We start from the raw sequence: 24,501 nt of genomic DNA, 5'->3' as shown, positions 1-24,501 counted from the left end.
TAATCCTGATTCTGATTCTGACATCACGTGCAAACCTGAGATCCTTTTCCCTGCAGGTGCGGCAGAATTACCACATTAACCGTGCAAAAAAAAGACTATGCACAATGTACACATGTAAACAGACAAAGAAATGTGAACAAACTGACTGTGTGACACAGAGAGGGTAAAAAAAAATCAATAAAGTGCACAAGTCCTTAAATGAGCCCCTGACTGAGTTTGTCATTGAGGAGTTTAACAGTGGAGGGGGAGCAGCTGTTCCTGAACCTGGTGGCGCAGGTCCTGTGGCCCCTGTAATTCTACCTCCATTGAAACATGGACAGAGTAGATGTAGAAAGGCTGTTTCCTTGCAGTAGGAGAGACTTGGACAAGAGGGCACAACTTCAGGATCAAAGGGCGTCCACTTAGAACAGAGATGCGGAAGAATTTCTTCAGCCGGAGGGTGGCAAATTTGCAGAATTGGTGGCCACGGGCGGCAATGGAGGTGGGGCCATTGGGTGTATTTACAGCAGAGGTTCTTGATGAGCCAGGGCATCAAGGGTCACAGGGAGTGGGGCCGAGTGGGAGAACGGATCAGCTCACGACAGCTTGGGAGAGCAGTATCGACGGGCCGAACGGCCTACTTCTAATGGTCTAATAAGGATGTTTTGTGAGTCTTACTTCAGTCAAACTTCACGCACTGAAACCTGTGCCTGGATCAGGCAGAAAAGACTACGGAATGCATTCCTCAAACCCAGCTGTCCACAGAAACTAGCCTCTGGTAACGGAGGAAAGGCAGTGAATGGAGAATAAATGTACTCAGTTGGATGGGCTGAAATGTGTGCAACTCTACGGATGCAGATGGCACAAAGATCAGAGGTGGTGTCAATGGCGAGGAAGGTTTTCAAAGATAGCAGAGGGGTCTGGACCAGCTGGAAAAATGGGCTGCAAAATGGATGATGGAGTTTAATGAAGACAAGGGGGAGGTGTTGCATTTTGGAAGGACAAACCAAGAAAGGATGTACACGGTGAACGTTCGGGCACTGAGGGAGAACAGAGGGATCTGGGAATAGAGAGACATAATTCCCTGAAAGTGGTGTCACAGGTGGACAGGGTCATAAAGAGAGGTTTTGGCACATTTGCCTTTATAAATCAAAGTATTGAGTCCAGGAGTTGGGATGTTATGGTAAAGTTGTACAAGACATTGGTGAGGCCAAATTTGGAGAATTGTGTGCAGTTTTGGTCACCAAACTACAGGAAAGATATCAATAAGATAGAAAGAGGGCAGAGAAGATTTACTAGGATGTTGCCCGAACTTCAGAAACTGAGTTACAGGGAAAGGTTAAACAGCTTTGGGACTTTATTCCCTGGAGCGTAGAAGAATGAGGGGAGATTTGATCAAGGTGTTTAAAATTATGAGGGGGACAGACAGAGTAAATGTAGGTCGGCTTTTTCCCCACTGAGGGTCGGTGAGATACAAACCAGAGGAGATGGGTTAAGGGTGAAAGGGGAAAGGTTTAGGGGGAAACTCTTCACACAGAGTGTGTGGAACAGGCTGAATGCAGACTGAATTTTAACATTTAAGAAGAATCTGGACGGGTTTGTGGATGGGAGGGGGTACGGACTGGGTGCAGGGCAGCGGGATGAGGCAGGAAAATGGTTCAGCATAGACCAGAAGGGCCTGTTTAAGACATAGAGCACAGTAACAGGCCCTTCCAGCCCATGAGCCCATGCTGCTCAATTGACACCCCATTGACCTGCAGCCCTCGGTACTGCACGAAAACCAACAAGGTCGGGTCAGATACAGCAATGAGCTCTCTGAACCCTTCTCCATTAACAATGGCGTGAAGCAAGGCTGTGTTCTCGCACCAACCCTCTTTTCAATCTTCTTCAGCATGATGCTGAACCAAGCCATGAAAGACCCCAACAATGAAGACGCTGTTTACATCCGGTACCGCACGGATGGCAGTCTCTTCAATCTGAGGCGCCTGCAAGCTCACACCAAGACACAAGAGAAACTTGTCCGTGAACTACTCTTTGCAGATGATGCCGCTTTAGTTGCCCATTCAGAGCCAGCTCTTCAGCGCTTGACGTCCTGCTTTGCGGAAACTGCCAAAATGTTTGGCCTGGAAGTCAGCCTGAAGAAAACTGAGGTCCTCCATCAGCCAGCTCCCCACCATGACTACCAGCCCCCCCACATCTCCATCGGGCACACAAAACTCAAAACGGTCAACCAGTTTACCTATCTCGGCTGCACCATTTCATCAGATGCAAGGATCGACAATGAGATAGACAACAGACTCGCCAAGGCAAATAGCGCCTTTGGAAGACTACACAAAAGAGTCTGGAAAAACAACCAACTGAAAAACCTCACAAAGATAAGCGTATACAGAGCCGTTGTCATACCCACACTCCTGTTCGGCTCCGAATCATGGGTCCTCTACCGGCACCACCTACGGCTCCTAGAACGCTTCCACCAGCGTTGTCTCCGCTCCATCCTCAACATCCATTGGAGCGCTCACACCCCTAACGTCGAGGTACTCGAGATGGCAGAGGTCGACAGCATCGAGTCCACGCTGCTGAAGATCCAGCTGCGCTGGATGGGTCACGTCTCCAGAATGGAGGACCATCGCCTTCCCAAGATCGTATTATATGGCGAGCTCTCCACTGGCCACCGTGACAGAGGTGCACCAAAGAAAAGGTACAAGGACTGCCTAAAGAAATCTCTTGGTGCCTGCCACATTGACCACCGCCAGTGGGCTGATAACGCCTCAAACCGTGCATCTTGGCGCCTCACAGTTTGGCGGGCAGCAGCCTCCTTTGAAGAAGACCGCAGAGCCCACCTCACTGACAAAAGGCAAAGGAGGAAAAACCCAACACCCAACCCCAACCAACCAATTTTCCCTTGCAACCGCTGCAATCGTGTCTGCCTGTCCTGCATCGGACTGGTCAGCCACAAACGAGCCTGCAGCTGACGTGGACTTTTTACCCCCTCCATAAATCTTCGTCCGCGAAGCCAAGCCAAAGAAAGAAAAAGAAGAAAGCTGAAAACCTCCATTTATCCGGAATTCAAGCAACCAGCAGCCTCGACAAACCAGCAAAAAAAAACCGCAGAAAATAAACAGCTTAAAAAAAAGGAAGCTTTGAAGTATCATGCCTCGCAACAGGCAACCTCAAACAACCAGAACATTAGTTTATCCAGCACTTCCCAATTCCCCCATAGGTGCCGGATACCAGGGGCTTTACTGTACGGTTGCCATGCATGTCTGCCCAAGTGTGTGTCTGTGTGTTTTAAACCGAGGCCCGGAGAACGCTGTTTCGTCGGGATGGACTTGCGCGCTCAGATGATAAATAAACTTAATTGATGTTAACCAGTCGATTACATTGAGAGCCATTGCATCAGGAGGGCTGCTTCAATCAGGGATAATTTGACCTCCTAAATGTCTTTGCATTAATGTTCCACTTGGATTAATGACTCTGAAAGACGATGTGCCCAGCAATTACTCCCGTCATTTGGCATCTGATCAGCGAGATGAGTAAAACCTCCCATCGTTCTGTCTTGTGAAGGTCGTTGCGGACAATGTTCCTCCCGGAAACTGGGTTCTGCCAGGAAATGTGCACTTTGATACAGGCTGTGGCTCATAAGCCAGTCTGCACTCCATCTGATTCACTCCCCATGGAACTCTGAAGCCATTGAGAGCACCGGATGCAGTCGAGACAAGTTGACTCTATTGCCATCCAATTGCTCAAGTCCTACCCAACGGAACATCGCTCTCTGGTCCTCGGGGCAGAACACAGAGACACACACCCAGATGTAACATACTTATGCAGGGCAAGTATCCATCGATACAAATGCATGTTGTCTCGGAGGGCCAGTGGGAGTGGTTCCTTTGGTTGTCCGGCCCATAGGAAGAAGCTGTTCCTCAGCCTGGTAGCACTGGCTCTGATCCTCCTAGATCTCTTCCCCAATGGGAGCCATTGGATGACACCATGTGCGGGGTGGGGTGGGGAAGGAGTCCTCGATGATTTTGCCTGCCCTCTTCAGACAATGATCCTTGTACCAATGGTACTCCTGCCAAGATTTCAGGAACTAAAGGGTGGTCATCTGAGGTGCGTTTGACGGCTCTTGGCCTGGACTCATTGGAAATTGAGGAGAATGAGGGAAGGGCCTCACTGAAACATTTCAAAAGGCACGGACAGAGTAGATGTTAAAATGTTGTTTCTGCATGGTGGGACAATTTCTGGATTGAAGGATGCCAACTTAGAACAGAGACATGGAGGAATTTCTTCAGCCGGGAGTGGGGGGGACAGTGAATCTGCAAAATGTTTCCCACGGGTGGTGGTGGAGGCCGGGTTGCTGAATGTATTTAAGGCAGAGATTCTTGATTAGCCAGGACATTGAGAGTCACGGGGAGAAGGGCCAGGCTGTGGGGCCGAGTGGGAGGACGGATCGGCTCCTGGCTGAATGGCGGGGCAGACTTGATGGGCTGAATGGCCTGCTCTTATTGCTTATGGTGTCCCTGCAGTCAGAAGCCCTAATAGCCTGAATACGCCCGAGATTGCCAGGCTCTGGACTGGTTAGTACTTTGGAGGGGAGGGTGGGTGCTGCAAGGGGCGCTGGGCTAAGCAGCGAATTATGGAGGGCAAACGTTGTTCATGCATGTTACAATCTAAATGTATCATTACATGACAATAATGGATCCTTTATCTTCAGTGATGCAACAATGAGATCGACCCTGTCCTCGTGGAACATTGCCAAATTACGCCTCACGTACAGAAAACACGGCTAAACTAATTCCGTTCATTAGAACTTGCGGAGGTTTGGATGCTGAGACAGGTAGCCAGGACCCCCGGCACATAGGGTGGGGATGCGGGAATCAGTGGGGGGGGGAGTGGGGGAACCCCTCCGGTAGTCTGGACTCGCAGAGATCGAGATGTTCAAGTTCGCTGTCGTCTGGGGTAAGACCCGCAAGACTGTTGGCACTGTAAAAATGTGATGCTGGAGAAACTCATCTGGTCAAACGGCAAGGGTGGAGATGCATCACTTGAGCCCTCCATCAAGGGGCAAGCAAAATGTCAGCAGGCCCCTGAACAAAATGGTAGGGCAGAGGGGCAGAAGCGCAGTTCCACGGGCAGGAAGTTATTGCTGGATCAGGGAGGGAAGGCATGCCAGCAAACGGGGGGGGGGGGGGGGGGGGGGGAGGGGGGAGAGGGAAGGGGGGGACATCTCTGTGAAAGGAGAGGGAAGAGGGTGAAGAGCTGAGGATGGTGGGGGGGAGTGGGCTAGCAGGAACCGGAGGTGCCGACGTTAATGCTGCCCGGTTGGAGAGCGCCCGGGCTGAATATCAGACGCTCCTCCGACTTCTCGGTGGGCTATTACACGAGGCGGTGGACAGAGAGGGGTGCGGAATTGAAGCGGTCACCCTCCGGGAGATCCCTGTCGCTGACACGGACGGAGTGAAGGTGCTCAGTGATTTCCCAGTCTCCCTGATGCAGAGGAGGCCACAACGGGAGCACTGGAAGCAGTGGGTGACTCCTGCAGACATGCGAGGGAAGCCTTGCTTCGCCCAGGAGGACTGTTTGGCGCCCCTCACCAAATGGTGGCAGGGAGCAAGGAGGTGGGGTGCGGGCACCAAAGTGGGTCACCTCCTGCGGATGGAGGGTGTAGGCTCCGAGGGGTGGGAGGAGCAGACGAGAGGAGGGGGGTGTCGGCCACTGCAGGAGGCGGAGAGGGGAAGGTGTGCCAGGTGGGTGGAAATGGCAGCGCTGGGTGCGAGGGCTGGTGGGGACGAGGGGACATCACAAGGGCAGATGTGCAGGCAATGGAGGGTATGGGGGCGAGGTGAGGGGGGGGGCTTTCTCTAGACTGCCCTAATGACTCTCTGATGTGTGTACACAGTGATGCAAAATCAATACAGGTAGAATTAGATCCGTTCCTAAGTCGAATTTGTAGGTAAGTCAGAACAGCTATGCATGGTTCTTAATTCAGATTCAGATTTCCGATTTCTTGTCCGAGTACACGCATGATCACATACAGCCCTGAGATTTCTTTTCCTGCAGATGGAAACAGATAACAAATGTGAACAAACAGACTGCCTCACAGAGAGGGTAAAAAATATCAGTAAAGTGCACGCCTTTAAATGAGCTGCTGGTTGAGTTTGTCATGGAGGAGTCCTGGTGGCCTGAGTCCTGCAGACCTCTTCCCTGATGGCAGCGGCGAGAACAGAGTGCACACGGACAGCGGGCATCCTCGACAATCGCTGCTGCTCCCTGATGGCAGCGTCTCACTCCCTCCCCCGTAAGTGTTCTCGAGGGTGAGGGAAGGTTTTGCCCATGATGTCCTGGGCTGCTTCCACTCCCTTTCAAAGGCATCGGTGCCCCCGTATTGACGCGCCAGTCAGCCAAACCGTTGTCTTAACAAACAGTGAATATTATACCTTTCTATATACAGCTGGGCTGGCATCAGCTGCAGACCTGGGAATTGGGGACACAATCCACGATCTCCTTCCTTGAGCCCCACATTGTCTGTTCGTAAGTACGGCAGTCTTAAACCGGGACAGAAATTTAATTTATGGGTTCCTAGGATGGTTGAACAGAACCTCAGCCAGTGATGTCATGACAGGAGGTCCTCAGGACAAAGTCTCTTTCATCAGTTGACGAAGATGCCCTGATACGTCTGGGTAAAAATTACCAGTGGCAAATATTCGCCACCTCCCCCCGATTGTCCTGTGTGGTGGAGGCCACCAGAGGGCAATATCTAACCATTTAAGCCCCGTTGGTGCAATGATTTCATTAATTTTTAAAATTTAGATCTGCAGCACAGAGTCCGCACCGCCCAATTAACCTACAACCCCCCCACCCCTACCCCAGTACGCTTCGAACGGTGGGAGCCCCCTGAGGAAAACCCTACAGACATGGTGAGAACGTAGAAACAGCGTGAAATTCGAACCCCTGGTCCCGGTCGCTGTAAAGACATTGCGCTGATCGCTAGACCAGCCCAAAGTTCGGATTTAATGTCAGAGGATCATGTTCCTTGACGGAGAATCTCTCCTGGTCCCTCAACATCAGTTCCATGGCCAAGGAAGCCCACCGGCTCCTCGACTTCCCGGGAAGACTGAGGAAAGTCTGTCTCCCACCACCCCCCACCCCGGTCCTCACTACGTCTCCCACCCCCTCCGTCCTCACAACATCTCCCACCCCCGATCCTCACTCACTCCCATCCCCCCTCCATCCTCACACCATCTCCCATGCCCCCCCGTCCTCGCTTCATCTCCCTCCTCACTCTGTCTCCCACCCCCTGACCTCATTACATCTCCTACTCACTGTCCTCTCTCTGTCTCCCACCCTCCATCCTCACTCTGTCTCCCCATTCCCCATCCTCACTACATTCTAAAGAGGAGTATCGAGAACATCCTATGCAACTGACCGGTTTGGAAGCTGTACCTCCTTGGACCGCATGACCCCACGTAAGATGGTGAAGCCAGCGGAAAAGATCTTCCTACCACGACTGACGTCGACAACCCTCGAGGCAGGCGATAAACATGGTGAAGGACACCACATAACCCCCCCCGCCTCACGTTGACCATTCTCCCTTCTGCCATCGATACCATCGCACTTGGGCCCTGATGTCCAGATTAGGCAACAGTTTTATCCCACCACCCCCCCCCAGGCCATCAGGCTCCTAAATTCCCAGAACGGATGTGCATAGGGCACCATGGACTTTCACTGTCTACGTCTTAATATTTCAATGTGTTTAACGTCTGTTCTAACTGATATTGATGTGAATCTGCTCTGTGGTCCTGGAGAAACCCTCTCTTGTCTTTTCTGTGCTAGCGGGGTGCGACGATCAAAAAGGGGAATTTGACTGGACTCGAGTACATACCCAACGTCATATACATCCCTGAGATTCATTTCCCTATGGCTGCGGCAGAATTACCACTGTGCAAAACCAACTGTACACAATGTACACGTGTGAACAGATAAAGAAATGTGAATAAACTGACTGTGCGTCACAAAGAGGGAGAAAAATCTGTTCTGGGACTCTTTTTATCACTGACCTGGATGAGTAAATGGTGGGATGGGTTAGTTAGTTTGCGGATGACACAGAGGTCGGGGGGTGTTGTGGATGATGGCGGGACGTTGATGGGATGCAGGACGGGCTGAGAAGTGGCAGCTGGAGTTCAACCCAATTCATCTCGGTCGCTCAAACATGACGGCAGAATGTAGCATTCACAGTAAGACTCTTGGCCGTGTGGAGGAACAAAGGGGTCTTGAGGTCAGAGTCTATAGGACGGTCCACGGGTTGACTCTGTGGTTGAGAGGGCATATGGTGAATTGGCCTTCATCCATCGTGGGACTGAAATAAGAAGCCAAGAGGTCATGTTGCCACCATATCGGACCCCCCTCCCTGGAGTCCTGTGCTCAGTTCTAGTCACCTCACTAACAGAAGGGTGTGGAAAGGGGGCAGAGGAGGTTGCCTGGTTTGGGGAGCAGGTAGAGTGTGAACCCAGCCTTTTCTCCTCGGAGCAGCGGGGGACAAGAGGTGACCTGGTGAGAGGCGTAGATCGTGCGGATTCCACCCCCCCCGGTCTAAAAGGGCAGCCACAAGAGGACACAGGTTTAAGGTGCTGGGGAGTAGGGACAAAGGAGACGTTGGAGGGGAGGTTTCTTTACATAGAGAGTGGTGGGCGCGTGGAATGGTGGTGGATGCAGATATGGTCTCTGAAGAGACTTTTGGATAGGGGCATGGAGCTTAAATAGAGGGCGATGGGCAAACCTAAGGTCAGGACATGTTCAGCACAACTTTGTATGTGCTGTGAGTTTTCTACGTTTCTAAATCAATAGCATGCCTAAGTAAGAGCCCCTGATTGAGTTTGTCGTGGAGGAGTCTGACGGTGGAGAGGGAGCAGCTGTTCCTGAACCTGGTGGTGCGAGCCTTGTGGCTCTCTAGACATCTTTCCCGACGACAGCAGTGAGGGCAGAGCATCTGGTGAGCGGGCGGGGGTCCTTGACGATCACTGCTGTTCCCCGATGGCAGCGTTCTTTCCGTCCCCCCCATAGACGTTCCCAACGGTGGTGGGGGAAGGTTTTGCCCGTGATGTTCCTGGGTTGCGTCTGCTACCTTTAGCAGGGCTTTATGCTCGGGGAGGGGAGGAGGGTATTGGTGTCCCCGTACTAGCCGGTCAGCACACTTTCCACCGCACCTCTGTAGAAATTCGCCAGGGTCATGCCAAACGTCTGCAAACCACCCCCAAGGAAGTTGAGGCGCTGATGGGCTCCCTTCACGACTCCACGAGTGTTCTCCTTCCGAAGCCTCTTATGTCAACACAGCACTAAGGGCCAATTAAATCTGATTCTCAAAATAGAAACCAGTTCATTCGACTCCTGGAATGGAGGGGGCCGGGGGGGGAGGGAGAGAGAGAGAGATGCTAGAGGAGACTGGCCTGTGTTTTATTTAAAGCTCGTATCGAGTTTGGATACACGATGAATGGAGACTACACGAATGTCGAGCTGGACGATCAGGTTCTCAGCACTCAGAGGGGGAGAGAGGTAACCCCTGAGCCATCCATGCCCACTGGCGCTCTGGAAAAAGAGACCAGGGACCCAGACAGCATTAACCGGCACCTCAAGGTACACCCCCGCTCCGTATCTCCCCGTCGTTCAGTGATCCATTGAAGGCCAGGGTTTTGCCCTCCTCCCGAGCTCAGGCAGGAGGTGCAGGGGGGGTGGTGGGGGGGGGGGAGTTGGGGAAGGGGAGGTTCCTGCCCCAATGGCTTAATGAATCCGGTGAAATCAGAGGGGGAGAAACAGTGAGTGGGAGGAATCAGAGAGGTGGGGAAACAGAGGAGGAAATGGGAATGGGTGATCAGGGGGGGGGAACAGAGGGGAATTGGAGGGAATGAGGGGAACAGAGGGGGGAACAGAGGGGGGAAACAGAGGCAGGAATGGGAGGGACCAGAGGGGGACCAGAGGGGAGGGAGGATGGGGAGAACAGAGGGGGGAACAGAGGGAGGATGTGGGATTGGAGGGGGGATGGAGTGGGGAACAGAGTGGGGTACAGAGGGGAACAGAGGCAGGATGGGGGGATCAGAGGGGGGAGAGAGGGGGGAACAGAGGAGTGGAAACATCAACTGGGACCTATTCAGGGCTTGTGGAGAGCGACATAGCACTGCTCCACAGTGTCCTACTGCCTGGTAATGATGACAACAGCTTCGTATGAGCTTTCAGACAAAGGAGCTGATGATTTATTTTAAAATCCTGCAACCACGGTGATCTGTGTCCAAAATGGCAGCAACATCCCCTCACTGGTCAGGAAGGCACAATCGCGACTGCACTTCCTGAGAGAACTGATGCGACCACCGTCACGTTGACCTTCTGCAGGAGCACTGTCAAGAATGCTCTGGCCGGCTGCATCACTGCAGAGAAACAGATCGGAGGTCCATCCACAGGACCATAAGAGCAGCAGAGAGGTCTCCCTCCCCCTCCCCATCGACGTGATTGACCGGGATTGTTGTCTGAAGGGGGCGTGCTAAATTGTCAATGACCCCCGCACCTTACACCCCCTGCACACAGTTGTTTCCATCAGGGAAGAGATCCAGGAGGATCAGAACCAGCACCACCAGGTTGAGGAACAGCTTCTTCCTGGGGGCTGAATGATCAAAGGAACCACTCATTGACCCTTTGAATCTCACCTATTCACGAAACAAATATTTATTTGCATTGTTTGCTTGTACTTGTGCTATGTCTGGGTGTGTGTCATACCGAGGACTGAAGAATGCTGTTTCGTCGGGTGGTATAGATGACAATAAACTTGACTTCATACCGAAACTTACAACAGAAAGACTTGGATAGATTCGGAGAACGAGCAGAGAGGTGGGCCAGGTGAAATGCAGTGTTGGAAAATGTGTGGTCGGGACAGAAGAAATGGATGGGCGGACTATTATTTAGAGGGGGAGAAAATTCAAAATCCCGAGGAGCCACTGGGGCCTGGGGTCCTCATGCAGGATTCCCCCGAAGGTTGGGTCGGCGATGGGGTTACATACAAGAGCAGGGATGGGGCGTTGAGACTCTACAAAGCACTGGGGAGGCCTCGCTTGGAGAAGTGCATCCAGTTCTGGGTGCCATATTCAAGGAGAGACGAGCCGGCGTTGTTGGAGTGGGTTCAGGGAGACTGATCCCAGGAATGAAAGGATTCAGATATGAGGAACAATTGGACTGTACTCGTTGGGAGTGCAGAAGGATGGGGGGGGGGGGGGAGGGAGACATTTCGAATGCTGAAATCTTGGACAGAAGATGTGGAAAAGGATGTTTTCCCATGGTGGGGGAGTCCAGGACAAGAGGACCCAACTTCAGGGTCAACATAGAACAGAGATGTGGTGGAACGTCTTCAGCTGGAGGGCCTTGGAGCTTGTTGCCACGGGCGGCGATGGAAATGAGTTCGTTGGGCAGATTTAAGGCAGAGGTATTTAACTAGTCAAGGCATTGAGGATCACGGGGTGAAGGCTGAGTGGGAGGATGGATTAGAACGGCAGAGCAGACCCGACGAGCCGACGTCTGCTCGGATTGTGATCTCGTTTGCCTGTGCGTGAGCTGTGCCTGCATGTGTTTTTGCTGGAGAACACTGTGTCGTCGAGTTCGCGCTCGGACGACGATAAACTCGACCTGATCAGCAAGCCTCCCCTCTGGTTGCAGGTGGATTTTGAGGAGGTGATAGCGGAACCTGCTGGCAGCCACAGCTTTGACAGGGTCTGGGCCTGGAGTGGCATTTCCTTCGAGGTCTGTAAGCTCTGGGGCTATCGGATCATCTCGCTGCTCTGTGCTCTGCCCGCCTCCATCTCTGCCGGGTGCCTCCTGGCCTTCGTCACCTGCCTGCACATCTGGTGAGTCAGGGAAGACATGGACGCGGTGACCTTGTGGGGTGGTGGAACCAGAGGCCCCACAGCAGAGGGACTCTGATAGACCAGAGTTCCCATAGTGGAGGGACTCCGGGAGACCAGTGTCCCCACAGCGCAAGAACTCCTGGGGACTAGTGTCTCCACGGTTAAGGGACTTCAGGAGGTCAGTGTTCTCATCGCAGTGGGACTCCAGGAGACCAGTGTCCCCATGGCTGAGAGACTTCAGGAGACCAGTGCCCCCACAGCACAGGGACTCGCCATGGTGCAGGGAGTTCCCACGGCGCAAGAACTCTGAGAGACCAGTGTCTCCACAGCAGACGGTGTGCTCACAGCAAAGGGATTCCAGGAAACCAGTATCCCCATGTGGAGAGACTCTGGGACACTATTGTTCCCACAATGGACAGTCTCCATGAAACCAGTGTCCCTGTGGCAGAGGAACTCCAAAACAGTGTCCCCACAGTGGAGGGTGTCCCCACGACAGACAGACTCCAGGAGGTGAGTTTCCCCACAACTGAGGGATTCCTGGAGGCCAGTATCCCCATGGCGGAGGGAGACCAGAGAGGGATACGTTGGATTGGGTGGGGTTTGGGGGAGTGGGGGTGGTGCGGGGTGGTGCGGGGTGGAGCAACAGACACAGCCCTGACCCTCTGCCCCCTGCCCACAGGTGCCTGGTGCCCTGCGGACGGATCTGCCTCCTGTGCCAGCCAACCTGGCGGGGATTCTGCCAAAGCCTGACCGACATCGTCGTCGCTCCCCTCTGCTCCACCGCGAGCCGCTGCCTCCGCAGGGTCCGCGTGCAGCTGGCCCGCCACTAGCCTGTCTCACCACCCTGGGTGCTTCTTTTCGCCCCCCCCCCCAACAACCCTCTCCCAGGAACCAGGTTCCCGTCCCTACCGCTCCACTGGCAGATAAAACCACCAGCTGCCTCAGCCGTGGATAGCTTGTGACCACCTCTTCCCCAATCCTCACACCGAGGATCTCTTAGACCTCAGATGGATCAGGAAGAAAAGATGAAAACCAAGGGCATCATGAAACTCTAACTGCAGCTCTACAAATCTCTGGTGAGACCCCACTGTGAGGATTGTGTTCAGTTCTGGTCACCTCCTTACAGGAAGGATGTGGATGCTATGGAGAGGGGGCAGAGGAGATTCACCAGGATTTGGAAACAAGTCTTTACAAGGCGAGGTTAACAGAGCTGGGATTTTTCTCTTTGGAACGTAGAAGGATGAGAGAAGACTTGATAGAGATCGATGAGATTCTGAGAGGCGTAGACAAGGTGGACAGCCAGCGCCTGTTTCCCAGACACCAGAGAATGTCTATACAAAGTGAAGGGAGGGAAGTTTTTTTTTACACAGAGAGTTGTGGAGGCCTGGAATGCCTCACCAGGAGCTGGTGGTGGAGGCTGGAACATTTAGGAGAAAGGCCCATGGATGGGAGAAAAAAAGAGGGTTGCAGGGCAGGAAGGATTTTGTATTTTTTAAGGAATACATGGGTCAACACAAGATTGAGGGCTGAAGGGCCTGTACTATGCGATGTTCTAGGACCTTCACGAGATCAAGGTTGGCCCATCGAGTCTGCTCTGCTATTCTGATCAGACCCACCCTTCAGCCCTTGAGGGTACCCTGCACGAGGAAACCCACCCCCCAACAAGTCCCTCCCCATCCAAATAATTTCTCTTCCAAAATGTCCAACCGTACATTTCTCACCCTTGGATCTCATCCGCCATTTCTTTGCCCATTCTCTGCTATCCGAGTCCCTCCACAACCGTTCGGTTTCCTCAACACGTCCAGCACCTCCACCTCAGTGAGGTCCTCTCTGACCATTAACTCTTCTGCCTCACACTTTACCGGATCGGACAGACTTTTTGGGGCCTTGGCTGATGAGCTCTGAATGGCTGACAGGACGGGCCCTCTCCCGAACAGCCTCGTCCTGAACCCCTCCACCCTGGCTGTGAAGTCCGCCTCCTTCCCCTCGCCCAGCCCCCCACACCTGAGCCTGACCAGGACTGTGGACCCTCGTCAGCCCAGGCTGGGTGGATGCTACATTCAAAAACCACACCAACCACCGTCCAATGGCCTGGGCGTCGCGGGATGTGAGTGAGCCAGATCCCTGATCTCTACAGAGGGGGGGACTGGCTATAGGGCTCTCCATATTTGGGGCATAGGCCTTTTTATCTGCCCCCATGCTCCACAGGTTTAAATTGGTAATCAAACAGTTCATGTGATTAAAGTGCACACTCCAGATATTATTCAAGGAGAGGGATTGGCTGCTGCAGGGGGAGAGAGGAGTGGGGTCGGATGCTGGGGGGGGGGGGGGGGGGAAGAGAGGAGAGGGGTTGGCTGCCGCGCGGGTGAGAGAGTAGAGGGTTCGCTGCTGCGGGGGGAGAGGGGTCGGATGCCGGGGGGGGGGGGTGCGCAATTGATGGTGGGAGGGAAACTGACAGCTGGTGGGGGGGCCAGGGGAGACTAGTTTGCATGGCACGTCACTTACTGTGTTGTCGCGGGGGGGGCGGTGGTGTTGTGGCAGGGGGATCCCACCTTAAAGTGCTGGGTTGGTGATTTACTGGGACTATCCGCCTCTCAGCTTATAAGGTGCTGGAAGCCCAACTAATCCCAGGAGGGGCGACCGGTGGCTGCAGCTTTAACACACCTATTGGCATAACCCTGGTGTAAAATGGCAACCGCAGATTCAAAAGGCGATCAAAAGGTTCAAAGCAAGCCCGGTTCTCTTGCACCTACATCGACGAGGCCATGAGTTCCCACAAACACCTGTGAAGCCAAATGTCCCAAACATCAAGGATCCCTGAAATGACCATATATAAAAAGTGCTGTCATTTCTACATGGTCAAACCGAAATGTACAGGTAACCTTGAATAAAACCTGGAGTGAGCACCTGGATCACGTGTGAATAACCAGGTTTGTTCCCCTGCGGTCGTGGACGGTGTGCGCTTCACAGTAAATACTCTCTGCCCAGCAGGTATCTCCCCAGGAGGGCCCCTGTTCCGCCTGCGCCTCCTCTCTCTGCTTCACCAGGCCTTTCTCTCCACCGCCTCCCGCACCCCTCTGCAGTGACTCAATTTCCGTTTCTTCCCCCTTTGCCTCCAGGGCGACTTCCCCCCTCCCTCCCACCGGAGGGATTGGGAGATTGTGCCCTCTCTGGAAGGTCCGCTGTACTCGCAACCGTTCAGAGGTGTACCCCCGTGCCGCGGGAAGGGGAGGAGTGGTGAAGAGGGGGCTCTCTGCGCTGCGGGGAGGGGGCGAGGAGGGAGCTCCCCACTTTGCAAGGGGTTGAGGAATGAGCTCTGCGCTGGAGGAGGGAAGATGAGGAGGGAGGTCCACACTGCGGGAGGGGCTGTGAGGAGCGGTGAGGAGGGAGCTCCGCACTGCGGGAGGGACGGTGAGGAGGGAGCTCTGCGCTGTGGGAGGGAAGGTGAGGAGGGACCTCCACACTGCGGGAGGGGCTGTGAATAGCGGTGAGAAGGGACCTCCACACTGCGGGAGGGGCTGTGAGGAGCGGTGAGGAGGGAGCTCTGCACTGCGGGAGAGGCAGTGAGGGAGCTCTGCGCTGCGGAGGGGCGGTGAGGAGGGAGCTCTGTGCTTTGGGGGGCGGTGAGGGAGCTCTGTGTGGCAGAAAGGGTGGTGAGGAGGGAGCTCTGTGCTTTGGGGGCAGTGAGGAGGGAGCTCTGTGTGGCAGAAGGGGTGGTGAGGAGGGAGTTCCGTGCTGCAGGAGGGGTGGTGAGGTTGGAGATCCACGCCGCTGGAGGGGTGGTGAGGAGGGTGCTCTCCGCTCTGAGGGGCAGTGAGGATGGAGCTCTGCGCTGCAGGAGGGGCGGTGAGGAGGGGCGGTGAGAAAAGATCACCACATCTCTCTCTCCAAGCCCCTCTCTCTTCCTTCCCCCACCTCCACCTCCCGGCCCCTTCTTCCCCCACCACAGCCCCTTCACCCCTCCCCTGCACCCACTTCTCACATCATATGACCAGCCCTCCCAGCCCTGTTGGCGACGCATTCTCTGGGCTGCATTACAGCTGGTGCCTTAATCTGGGCACTGGCCCTGCTGACCTCCGCCGTCTCCGCCGACTGGGGGTGGGGGGGAGAGAAGCCATGGAAGGGGAGGTCGAGAGGAAGGAAACCCTCCCCTTCAACACCCACACCAAGGAGATCGACTTGGTGAAGAGAGACCCTAAGCACCTCAACGATGAAATCGTTCAAGTAAGTGCCGGGAGCTTGTGTCGGTCTGTGGTCTGGATGTTGACAGCACAGCTGCACTGGTTTATATATAGAACTAATCCACGTGGGTTCCAACATTCGCCCAGGGGCAGGGAAATTCAGGGGAGCTAGAATTGTCTCAGCATGACTCGATGGAGTTTGTAAGAACATACGAACTAGGAGCAGGAGTCAGCCATTCGGCCCGTCAAGCCTGCTCTGGTGTTCAATGAGATCGTGGCTGATCCCGTCTTGCCTTTTCCCCATATCCCTTAATTCTCCTACGATGTAAATATGGTCCTAAATATATTTACTGAGGTTGCCTCCACTGCTTCAATGGGCAGCGAATTCCAGATTCCCCACCCTCTGGGAAAAGCATCTCCATCCTAAATCTACTCCCCTGGATCTTGAGGCGATGTCCCCTCGTTCTGGTCTCCCCCACCAATGGGAACAACACCCACCTCTATCTGGTCCACACCTTTCATCATTTTATATGTTTCTATCAGATCCCCTCTCATTCGTCTAAACTCCACCGAGTCTAGTCCCAGACGCCTCAATCTCTCCTCGTGGGCCAACCCCCTCGTGCCTGGAATCAACCTGGCGAACCTCCTCTGCACCACCTCCAAAGCCAGAAAATCCTTCCTCAAGTCAGGAGACCAGAACTGCACGTAGTTCTCCGGAATGTGGCCTCACCAGGACCTTGTACAGTTGCAGCAGGATCTCCCGGCTCCCAAATTCAATCCCTCCGGCAATGAAGGCCAATATTCCATTTGCCCTCAAACCATCAAAGCAACCTTTGGTGATTCATGCACCAGCTCTCCCATGGCCTTCTAACATCACATTTACCAATGCTGTTCTCCACCAGCCAGACTCTTGGCCACTCACTGAACCTATCTATATCCCTCTCTATATCCTTTGCACCATTTGCCAGCAAAAGACTCCAGATGCTGGAATCTGGAACAATGTTGTACTCCATCTGCCGGACCTTTGCCCACTCATTGAATCTATCTATATCCCCCCATGGATTCTCCACCATTTGCTTTTCCACTCAATCCCATTCTCCCACCCTCTCCGTTGCCCTAAGCAGAGCCCAAACTGTTGTCTGGTGAAGAGAAACATGGAACACTGTTGTAAAACCGCAGAGAGGCTGGAGGGGCTCAACGGGTGTCAGTGAGATATCCTTACCTCCTATGGACGCTGTGAGACTGGCTGAGTTAGAACCATAGAACACTGCAGCACAGAAACAAGCCCATTTGGTCCTTCTAGACTGTGCTGAGCCATTTTTATTTGCCTTGTCCTATTAACCTGCACCCAGTCTGCACCCCTCCCACCCACGTACCTGCCCAAATTCTTCTGAAATGTTAAAATTGAGCTCTTCAGCTCGTTGCAAACTCCCACCGCTCTCTATGTGAAGAAGTTCCCCTAAACTTTCCCTCTTTCACCCTTAACCTCTGGATTGGATCTCACTGACCCTTTGTCTGTCCCCCTCATAATTTTAAACACCTCGATCAAATCTCCCCTGATTCTTCTACACTCCAGGGAATAAAGTCTGAACTGTTTAACCTTTCCCTGTAACTCAGTTCCTGAAGTCTGGGCAACATCCTAGTAAATCTTCTCTGCCCTCTTTCTATCTTATTGATATCTTTCCTGTAGTTTGGTGACCAAAACTGCACACAATTCTCCACCTATGACACCACTTTCAGGGAATTATGTCTCTGTATTCCCAGATCCCTCTATTCTCCCACACACCTCAGTTCCCGACCATTCACCGTGTATGTCCTTTCTTGGTTTGTCCTTCCAAAATGCAACATCTCACCCATGTCTGCATTAAACTCCTTCAGCCATTTTTTCTCAAGCAACTCTTCCCCCAACCCCCAGATCATCTCCCTTTTGTGCATCTCGATCCACAGACATGGACACACATACAGAAACAGACACACACACACACTCCGAAACACATACACACACACACACACACACACACACACACACACACCCTGTGAACCCACCTCGGCTCCACAGAGACCACTCCTCCGGCCTGGGTGGTGGGGTAGATTTATCCTGCATCATTTCCACTCAACCAAATGTCGCAACCTCTCTGCGATTTTATGACCATCACTTCTGTGTTTCTCTTCACTGGATGACAGTTAGGGCTCGGAATAGGGTAGCGGAGAGAGTGGAGAATGGGATGAAGAGTCTGCAGGGGGATATAGATAGTTTCAGTGAGTGGACAAGAATCTGGCAGATGGAGCACAACATTGTTCCAGCTTCCAGCATCTGCAGTCTTATGTTGGGCAAATGGTGCAGAGGATATGGAGAGGGATAGAGACAGGTTCAGTGAGTGGGCAAGGGTCCAGCAGGTGGAGAACAACGTGATAAATGTGAGGTGATCCACATTGGAAGGAAGAATGGAAGATCGGCTTATTATTTGAACGGCAAATGATTGCATCCTGCTGCCATGCAGAAGGACGTGGGAGAGCTGGTACATGAATCGCAAAAGGTTGATTTGCGGATGCAGCAGGCAAATGAAACGTTGGTCATTTCCCAAGCAAGTTGAGGAGCATCGGTCACCTTTTCCTCAGGAAAATCCACAAACTACCCTGCGAGTGTGTGATGGGATGGTGCAGAGGGAGCTTCACTCTGTGTCTGACTCCAGGAGTGTGTGACTGGACACTGCAGAGGGAGCTTCACTCTGTGTCTGACCCCGGAAATATGTGATGGGACAATGCAGAGGGAACTTCACTCTGTGTCTGATTCCGGGAGTGTGTGACAAGACGGTATGGAGGGAGCTTCATTCTGTGTGTGACCCTGGGGAGTGTGTGATGGGACAATGCGGAGGGAGCTTCACTCTGTGTCTGACTCCGGGAGTGTGTGACTGGACAGTGAGGAGGGAGTTTCACTCTGTGTCTGACCCCGGGAGTGTGTGATGGGACAATGCAGAGGGAGCTTCACTCTGTGTCTGATCCCGGGAGTGTGTGACAGGAAGGTGCAGAGGGAGCTTCACTCGGTGTGTGACCCTGGGGAGTGTGTGATGGGACGGTGCGGTTGGAGCTTCATTCTGTGTCTGACCCTGGGGAGTGTGTGATGGGATGGTGCGGTGGGAGCTTCACTCTGTGTCTGACCCTGGGGAGTGTGTGATGGGATGGTGCGGTGGGAGCTTCACTCTGTGTCTGACCCTGGTGAGTGTGTGATGGGATGGTGCGGTGGGAGCTTCACTCTGTGTCTGACCCTGGGGAGTGTGTGATGGGATGGTGCGGTGGGAGCTTCACTCTGTGTCTGACCCTGGGGAGTGTGTGATGGGATGGTGCGGTGGGAGCTTCACTCTGTATCTGACCCTGGGGAGTGTGTGATGGGATGATGCGGTGGGAGCTTCACTCTGTGTCTGACCCTGGGGAGTGTGTGATGGGATGGTGCGGTGGGAGCTTCACTCTCTATCTGACCCTGGGGAGTGTGTGATGGGATGATGCGGTGGGAGCTTCACTCTGTGTCTGACCCTGGGGAGTGTGTGATGGGATGGTGCGGTGGGAGCTTCACTCTGTATCTGACCCTGGGGAGTGTGTGATGGGATGATGCGGTGGGAGCTTCACTCTGTGTCTGACCCTGGGGAGTGTGTGATGGGATGGTGCAATGATTGCTTTGTAAATGAAGAAGTATTGGAGCAGTGACAGAGAGTGATTGAAGACCACAGCTGAGGCCTCCACATAACATCACACCAACATGTTGACCATCCCCAGGGAGACAGCGTGGTAAATCCTGTGAAAAACACATCCCTAAACATGGTGACGGTAAGAGAGCGAGTTGCAGAGAGACGTACCACATAACCAGGGAGAGCGAAAAATGCCTACTCACACAGCAACACATAGCGGGGAGGGGGGGGGGGGCTCTCATTACAATGTGTCCCAGTGTCAGCTCCAATACACTGTGTGTGTGTGTGTGTGTGTGTGTGTGTGTGTGTGTGTGTGTGTGTGTATATATGTATCTATGTATGTGCTTCTGAGTGTATGTGTGTCCGTGTCTGTGGAACTGTTTGTGTGTGTATGTGTGTCCGTGTCTGTGGAACTGTTTGTGTGTGTATGTGTATTTGTTTGTGTGTGTGTGTGTGTGTATATGTGTGTCTGAAAGCGTGTCTGAGTGTGTTTTTGTCTGTGTATGTGTACGTGTGTATCTGTGTCTGAATGTGTGTATGTCAATTTGAGTATGCATGTATGCATGCGTGTGCGGATAGAGGTACCCCAGTCTGAGTGGTTGTCGTCCTCTCAGGAGGGGAGGGTAAGGACACAGGTTCACTCTCCCTCCCCCCCCTCTCTCTCTCCACCACTCTCTCTTCCCCTCCCTATCCTCCCCTCCCTCTCCTCTCTTTCCATCCCCCTCTCCCCCCCCACCTCCCCTCCCTCTCCCCTCCTCCTGCTTCTCTCCCCCTCTTCCCCTCCCTCCCTCCTCCCCATCCCCTTCACTCCTTCCCTCCCCACTCTCCCTCCCCTTCTCTCTTTCTCCTCCCCTTCCCTACTGCTTCCCTCCCTCTCTCCCCACATCCCCCTCACTCCTTCCCTTCCCCCTCTCTCCCTCCCTCCCCCTTCCCTCCCAGGTGGAGTTTGAGGAGGTGGTCGCCGAGCCCGAGGGGTACTACAGCCTGGCACAGGTGTGGCGCCTGACGCACGCTGCCTTCACCGTCTCCCAGTACTGGAGCTACCGGCTGCTGACGGCACTCTTTGGCATCCCACTGGCCATCCTCTGGGGCTTCTTGTTCGCCTGTGCTTCCTTCTGGCAGGTCTGGGCCGCTGTGCCTTGCCTCCACTGCTACCTGCTGGAGCTGCACTGCCTGGCCACCACTTTCCCTGTCTGCCTCCGAGGTCTCTGCGACCCCCTGTTCCACGCCGCCGGTAGACTGTTCACACACGTCCGCCTGGGCCTCAGGAATGGAGCTAGTTCACCCCCATAGAACACTACTGGACTGAAACAGGCCCCTTCGGCCCTTCTAGTCTGTGCCAAACTATTCTCTGCCTCATCCCACTGATCTGCACCCAGTCGGTACCCCTCCTGTTTCAGACCTGTCAAAATTCTTCTGAAATGTTAAAATTGAACCCTTCAGCTCATTCCACACTCCCACCGCTTTCTGTGTGAAGTTCCCCCTAAACCTTTTCCCTTTCACCCTTAACCCATGTCCTCTGGTTTGTATCTCACTGACCCTCAATGGGAAAAGCCGAACTACATTTACTCTGTCTGTCCCCCTCATAATTTTAAACACCTCGATCAAATCTCTCCTCATTCTTCTTCGCTCCAGGGAATAAAGTCCAAACCTGTTTAACCTTTCCCTGTAACTCAATTCCTGAAGTCCGGGCAACATCCGAGTAAATCTTCTCTGCCCTCTTTCTATCTTATTGGTATCGTTTCTGTAGTTCGGTGACCAAAACTGCACACAATTCTCCAAATTTGACCTCACCATAACATCCTAACTCCTGTACTCAATACTTTGATTTATGAGGCCAATGTGCCAAAAGCTCTATTTACGAACCTGTCAACCTGTGACACCACTTTCAGGGAATTATGTCTCTGTATTCCCAGATTCCCTCAGTTCTAATGCACTCCTCAGTGCCTGACCGTTCACTGTGCACATCCTTTCTTGGTTTGTCCTTCCAAAATGCAACACTTCACCCCTCGCCCCCACTTTTTCCCCCTCTGTTCTGTGCAACGTCTTCCCAGACGGGGTCTCTCCATTCCTTCCTTGCTCTCAGGGGACATCTCTATACTGACATCCTTCTCTCTGTGAGGGAATCAAGTTTTGATGGACCCACTCATGAATCAACAAACCTGCCCAGTGACCAGATTCACACTGATTCGAGTTCGATTTTTGTAAAATTTAGACATACAGCACAGTAACAGGCCCACAAACCCGCGCCGCCCAATTACACTGTATTAACCTACAACCTCCCAGTACATTTCAAACAGTGGGAGGAAACTGGAGACCCCCAGGGAAAATGCACGGAAATATTGGGGAGAACATGCAAACTCCTTACAGTCAGCATGGGGATTCGAACCTCAGTCCCAACCACTGGCGCTGTAAAGGCTTTCCGCTAACCACTACTCCAACTGTGCCACCCATACACACACACACACACACACTGAGGAACACACAGGCACACAGATACAAATGCACAGACACGTACACACGCACATGTGCATGCGCACGTATACATACACACACATGCAAACAGATACACACAGACAAGTGCACGCAGACATGGACACACATATACAGGCACAAGCGCACACAGACATATTAAGAGTAAAGCTTTCAAGTCGTGAAACACGAGAGTCTGCAGGCCTCAGGATTGAAGTAAAAACACGACACTGGAGACACTCAGCAGGTCAAACAGCGTCCTTTTAACAGCAAAGATAAAGGTGCAGAACTGATGTTTCAGGTTTGAGATCTTCAGAATCAGAATTCAGAATCAAAATTTAGTGTCGTGAACAAGTGACAAAATTCATTGTTTTGCGGCAACGTCACGGGGCAAACTTTTGTATAAACCACCTTACAACAATAAATAAAAATAGTTCATAAAAAGCCAAAGCGAGGCCCTGTCTGTCATTCATTAATTATTCTGGAATCTGACGGCAGAGGGGAAGAAGCTGTCCTCGTGCCACTGAGAGCTTGTCTTCAGGCTCCTGTACTTTTTCCCCAATGGGAGCAGGGTGATGGCCTGGGGGTGGGGTCTATGAGAGGCCTCTTTTATAAGACGCCGCCTCATGTCAATGTCCTTGATGGAGTGAAGTCTGGTGCCCGTGATGTCGCAGGCTGAGTTCACAACCCTCTGGGGTTTATTCTTGTCCTGAGAGTTGGTGCCTCCGTACCAGGCAGGAACGCAACTGGCCAGAATGCTCTCCACAGTCCAGCTGTAGGAGTTTACAAGAGTGTCATACCGGATCTCCTCAGACACAAAGTATAGCCGTTGATGAGCTTTCTTTGCAATTGCCTCAACATGGAGGCTCCAGGACAGATCCTCGGAGATGTTGGCACTCAGGAATTTGATGTTCTTGACCCTCTCCAGTATTGAGCCCTCAATGAGGACTGGATCGTGTTCTCCTGACTTCCTCCTAAAGGCTTGACCAGCCGAGTTTCTCCAGCATTGTGTTTTGACTTCAACCACCATGTCTGCAAACATTCCTGTTTAACTCCTGTCTACTGAAAAATTCTGCGAAATCTCTTTGAGGGTCACCTGCCCTGAAGACGTTCTCCTTTTCTGTCCAAAGGGAGCTCCTGGGATTCACCGCTCCCCACCTCATAGAATCAGATCGACTATCGAATGGACTGGACAGAGATGTGGCAAAGTTGTTTCCCACAGTCGGGGAGACCAGGACAAGAGGGCACAACTTCAGGAGTTTAAGACAGAGAGGTGGAGGGATTTCATTGGAGCAGAAGTCGGCCCGTCATGTCTGCCCCACCATTCTAACTGTGAGCTGATCCATCCTCCTGCTCAGCCCCACTGCCTGTAACCCTTGAGGCCCTGGTTAATCAAGAACCCCTGCCTGAAATATACCCAATGACCACCACCCGTGGCAACAAATTCCACAGATTTACCACCCTCCGGCTGAAGAAATTTGCTCTCCCACCGCAAGGAAATTACCTTTCTACATCTACCTCTGTCCACGCCTTTCAACATTTGAAATGTTTCAACAAGATCTCCTCCCAATTCTCCTAAATTCCAACGAGTACAGGCCAAGAGCTCCTCGTATAGCCCTTTCTTTCCTCTGCACGTGTGTGTGGGATGTGTGTGGCGGGCGTGGGGGATTTGCACCCGTGCGTTTGTGGGGGAATGTGTGTGCGTGCGCACGTGCGTGGGAGATGTGTGTGCGTGTGTGCTTCTGTGCCAGAGTTGAGCGTAAGTGCGAGCATAAGACAGCAACTTCAGCCAATCGAGTCTGCCCCATCACTCAATCATGAGCCGATCCGTTCTTCCGCTCGGCCCCACAGCCCAGCCCTTCTTCCCGTAACCCTTGATGCCCTGGCTCATCCAGAACCTCTGCCATAAACTTTGCAGATTCACTGCCCTCCGCTGAAGAAATTCCTCCACGTCGCTCCTGAAGCTGTGCCCTCTCCCACCGTGGGGGAAACAAATATCTTACGTTTGTGTCTGCGGACACGCCTTTCAACGTTCAAAATGTTTCAACAAGGACCCCCGCACCCCCACCCCAGATCATCTCTCTCTGTGTTGGAAGCCCGTGTGTTCAAGTACTGACATTGGAGTGTACATGCTGAATTCTGTGGAAAACACCAGCTTCCATTTCTACGTGACTGATTCGCTTTGAGGAAATCTTGGAATTTAACCCTTGAAGGGAAGGTGGAAATTCAGATCAGCCAGAACAAGAAAGGAAGAAGAATGCCCACAGCCTCCCTCCCACAGTTGCCCATAGCAACGATTTCTGCAGGCCC

The 24,501-nt window shown here is 52.9% G+C and overlaps 2 protein-coding genes across 3 annotated transcripts; both read left to right on the top strand.

The window, feature by feature from the left end:
- The first annotated feature begins 9,404 nt into the window (after positions 1-9,404).
- Positions 9,405-14,767, top strand: cav4b (caveolin 4b). Of its 2 annotated transcripts, XR_011353160.1 has the most exons (4): positions 9,405-9,606; positions 11,668-11,855; positions 12,535-12,931; positions 14,454-14,767. XR_011353160.1 is itself a non-coding variant. In XM_069923002.1 (3 exons), the coding sequence occupies exons 1-3, from the start codon at positions 9,460-9,462 to the stop codon at positions 12,683-12,685; spliced, it is 486 nt and encodes a 161-aa protein (XP_069779103.1). In that variant the 5' UTR covers positions 9,405-9,459; the 3' UTR covers positions 12,686-14,144. The 2 variants fall into 2 exon arrangements, 1 of the variants encoding a protein (XP_069779103.1); XM_069923002.1 differs by lacking the exon at positions 14,454-14,767 and having other exon boundaries at positions 12,535-14,144.
- Positions 14,768-15,712: 945 nt separating this feature from the next.
- On the top strand, positions 15,713-22,641 carry LOC138759174 (caveolin-3-like). The gene is made up of 2 exons (XM_069929203.1): positions 15,713-16,079; positions 20,659-22,641. Exons 1-2 carry the CDS (start codon positions 15,843-15,845, stop codon positions 21,010-21,012), a joined length of 591 nt encoding a protein of 196 aa, XP_069785304.1. The 5' UTR covers positions 15,713-15,842; the 3' UTR covers positions 21,013-22,641.
- Positions 22,642-24,501: the final 1,860 nt, after the last annotated feature.

Source organism: Narcine bancroftii, chromosome 3 (assembly GCF_036971445.1).
Source record: "Narcine bancroftii isolate sNarBan1 chromosome 3, sNarBan1.hap1, whole genome shotgun sequence".
In the NCBI taxonomy this organism is placed as follows: Eukaryota; Metazoa; Chordata; class Chondrichthyes; order Torpediniformes; family Narcinidae; genus Narcine; species Narcine bancroftii.
Note: the sequence above shows the minus strand (reverse complement) of the source record. Positions and strands in the feature narration are given on the sequence as shown.

Coding starts and splice junctions, on each gene's coding strand:
- cav4b (XM_069923002.1), top strand. CDS start 9,460: ATGAATGGAGACTACACGAATGTCGAGCTGGACGATCAGGTTCTCAGC. Junction 9,607..11,667: donor GCATTAACCGGCACCTCAAG/GTACACCCCCGC, acceptor CTCTGGTTGCAG/GTGGATTTTGAGGAGGTGAT. Junction 11,856..12,534: donor GTCACCTGCCTGCACATCTG/GTGAGTCAGGGA, acceptor CCCTGCCCACAG/GTGCCTGGTGCCCTGCGGAC.
- LOC138759174 (XM_069929203.1), top strand. CDS start 15,843: ATGACCAGCCCTCCCAGCCCTGTTGGCGACGCATTCTCTGGGCTGCAT. Junction 16,080..20,658: donor TCAACGATGAAATCGTTCAA/GTAAGTGCCGGG, acceptor CTTCCCTCCCAG/GTGGAGTTTGAGGAGGTGGT.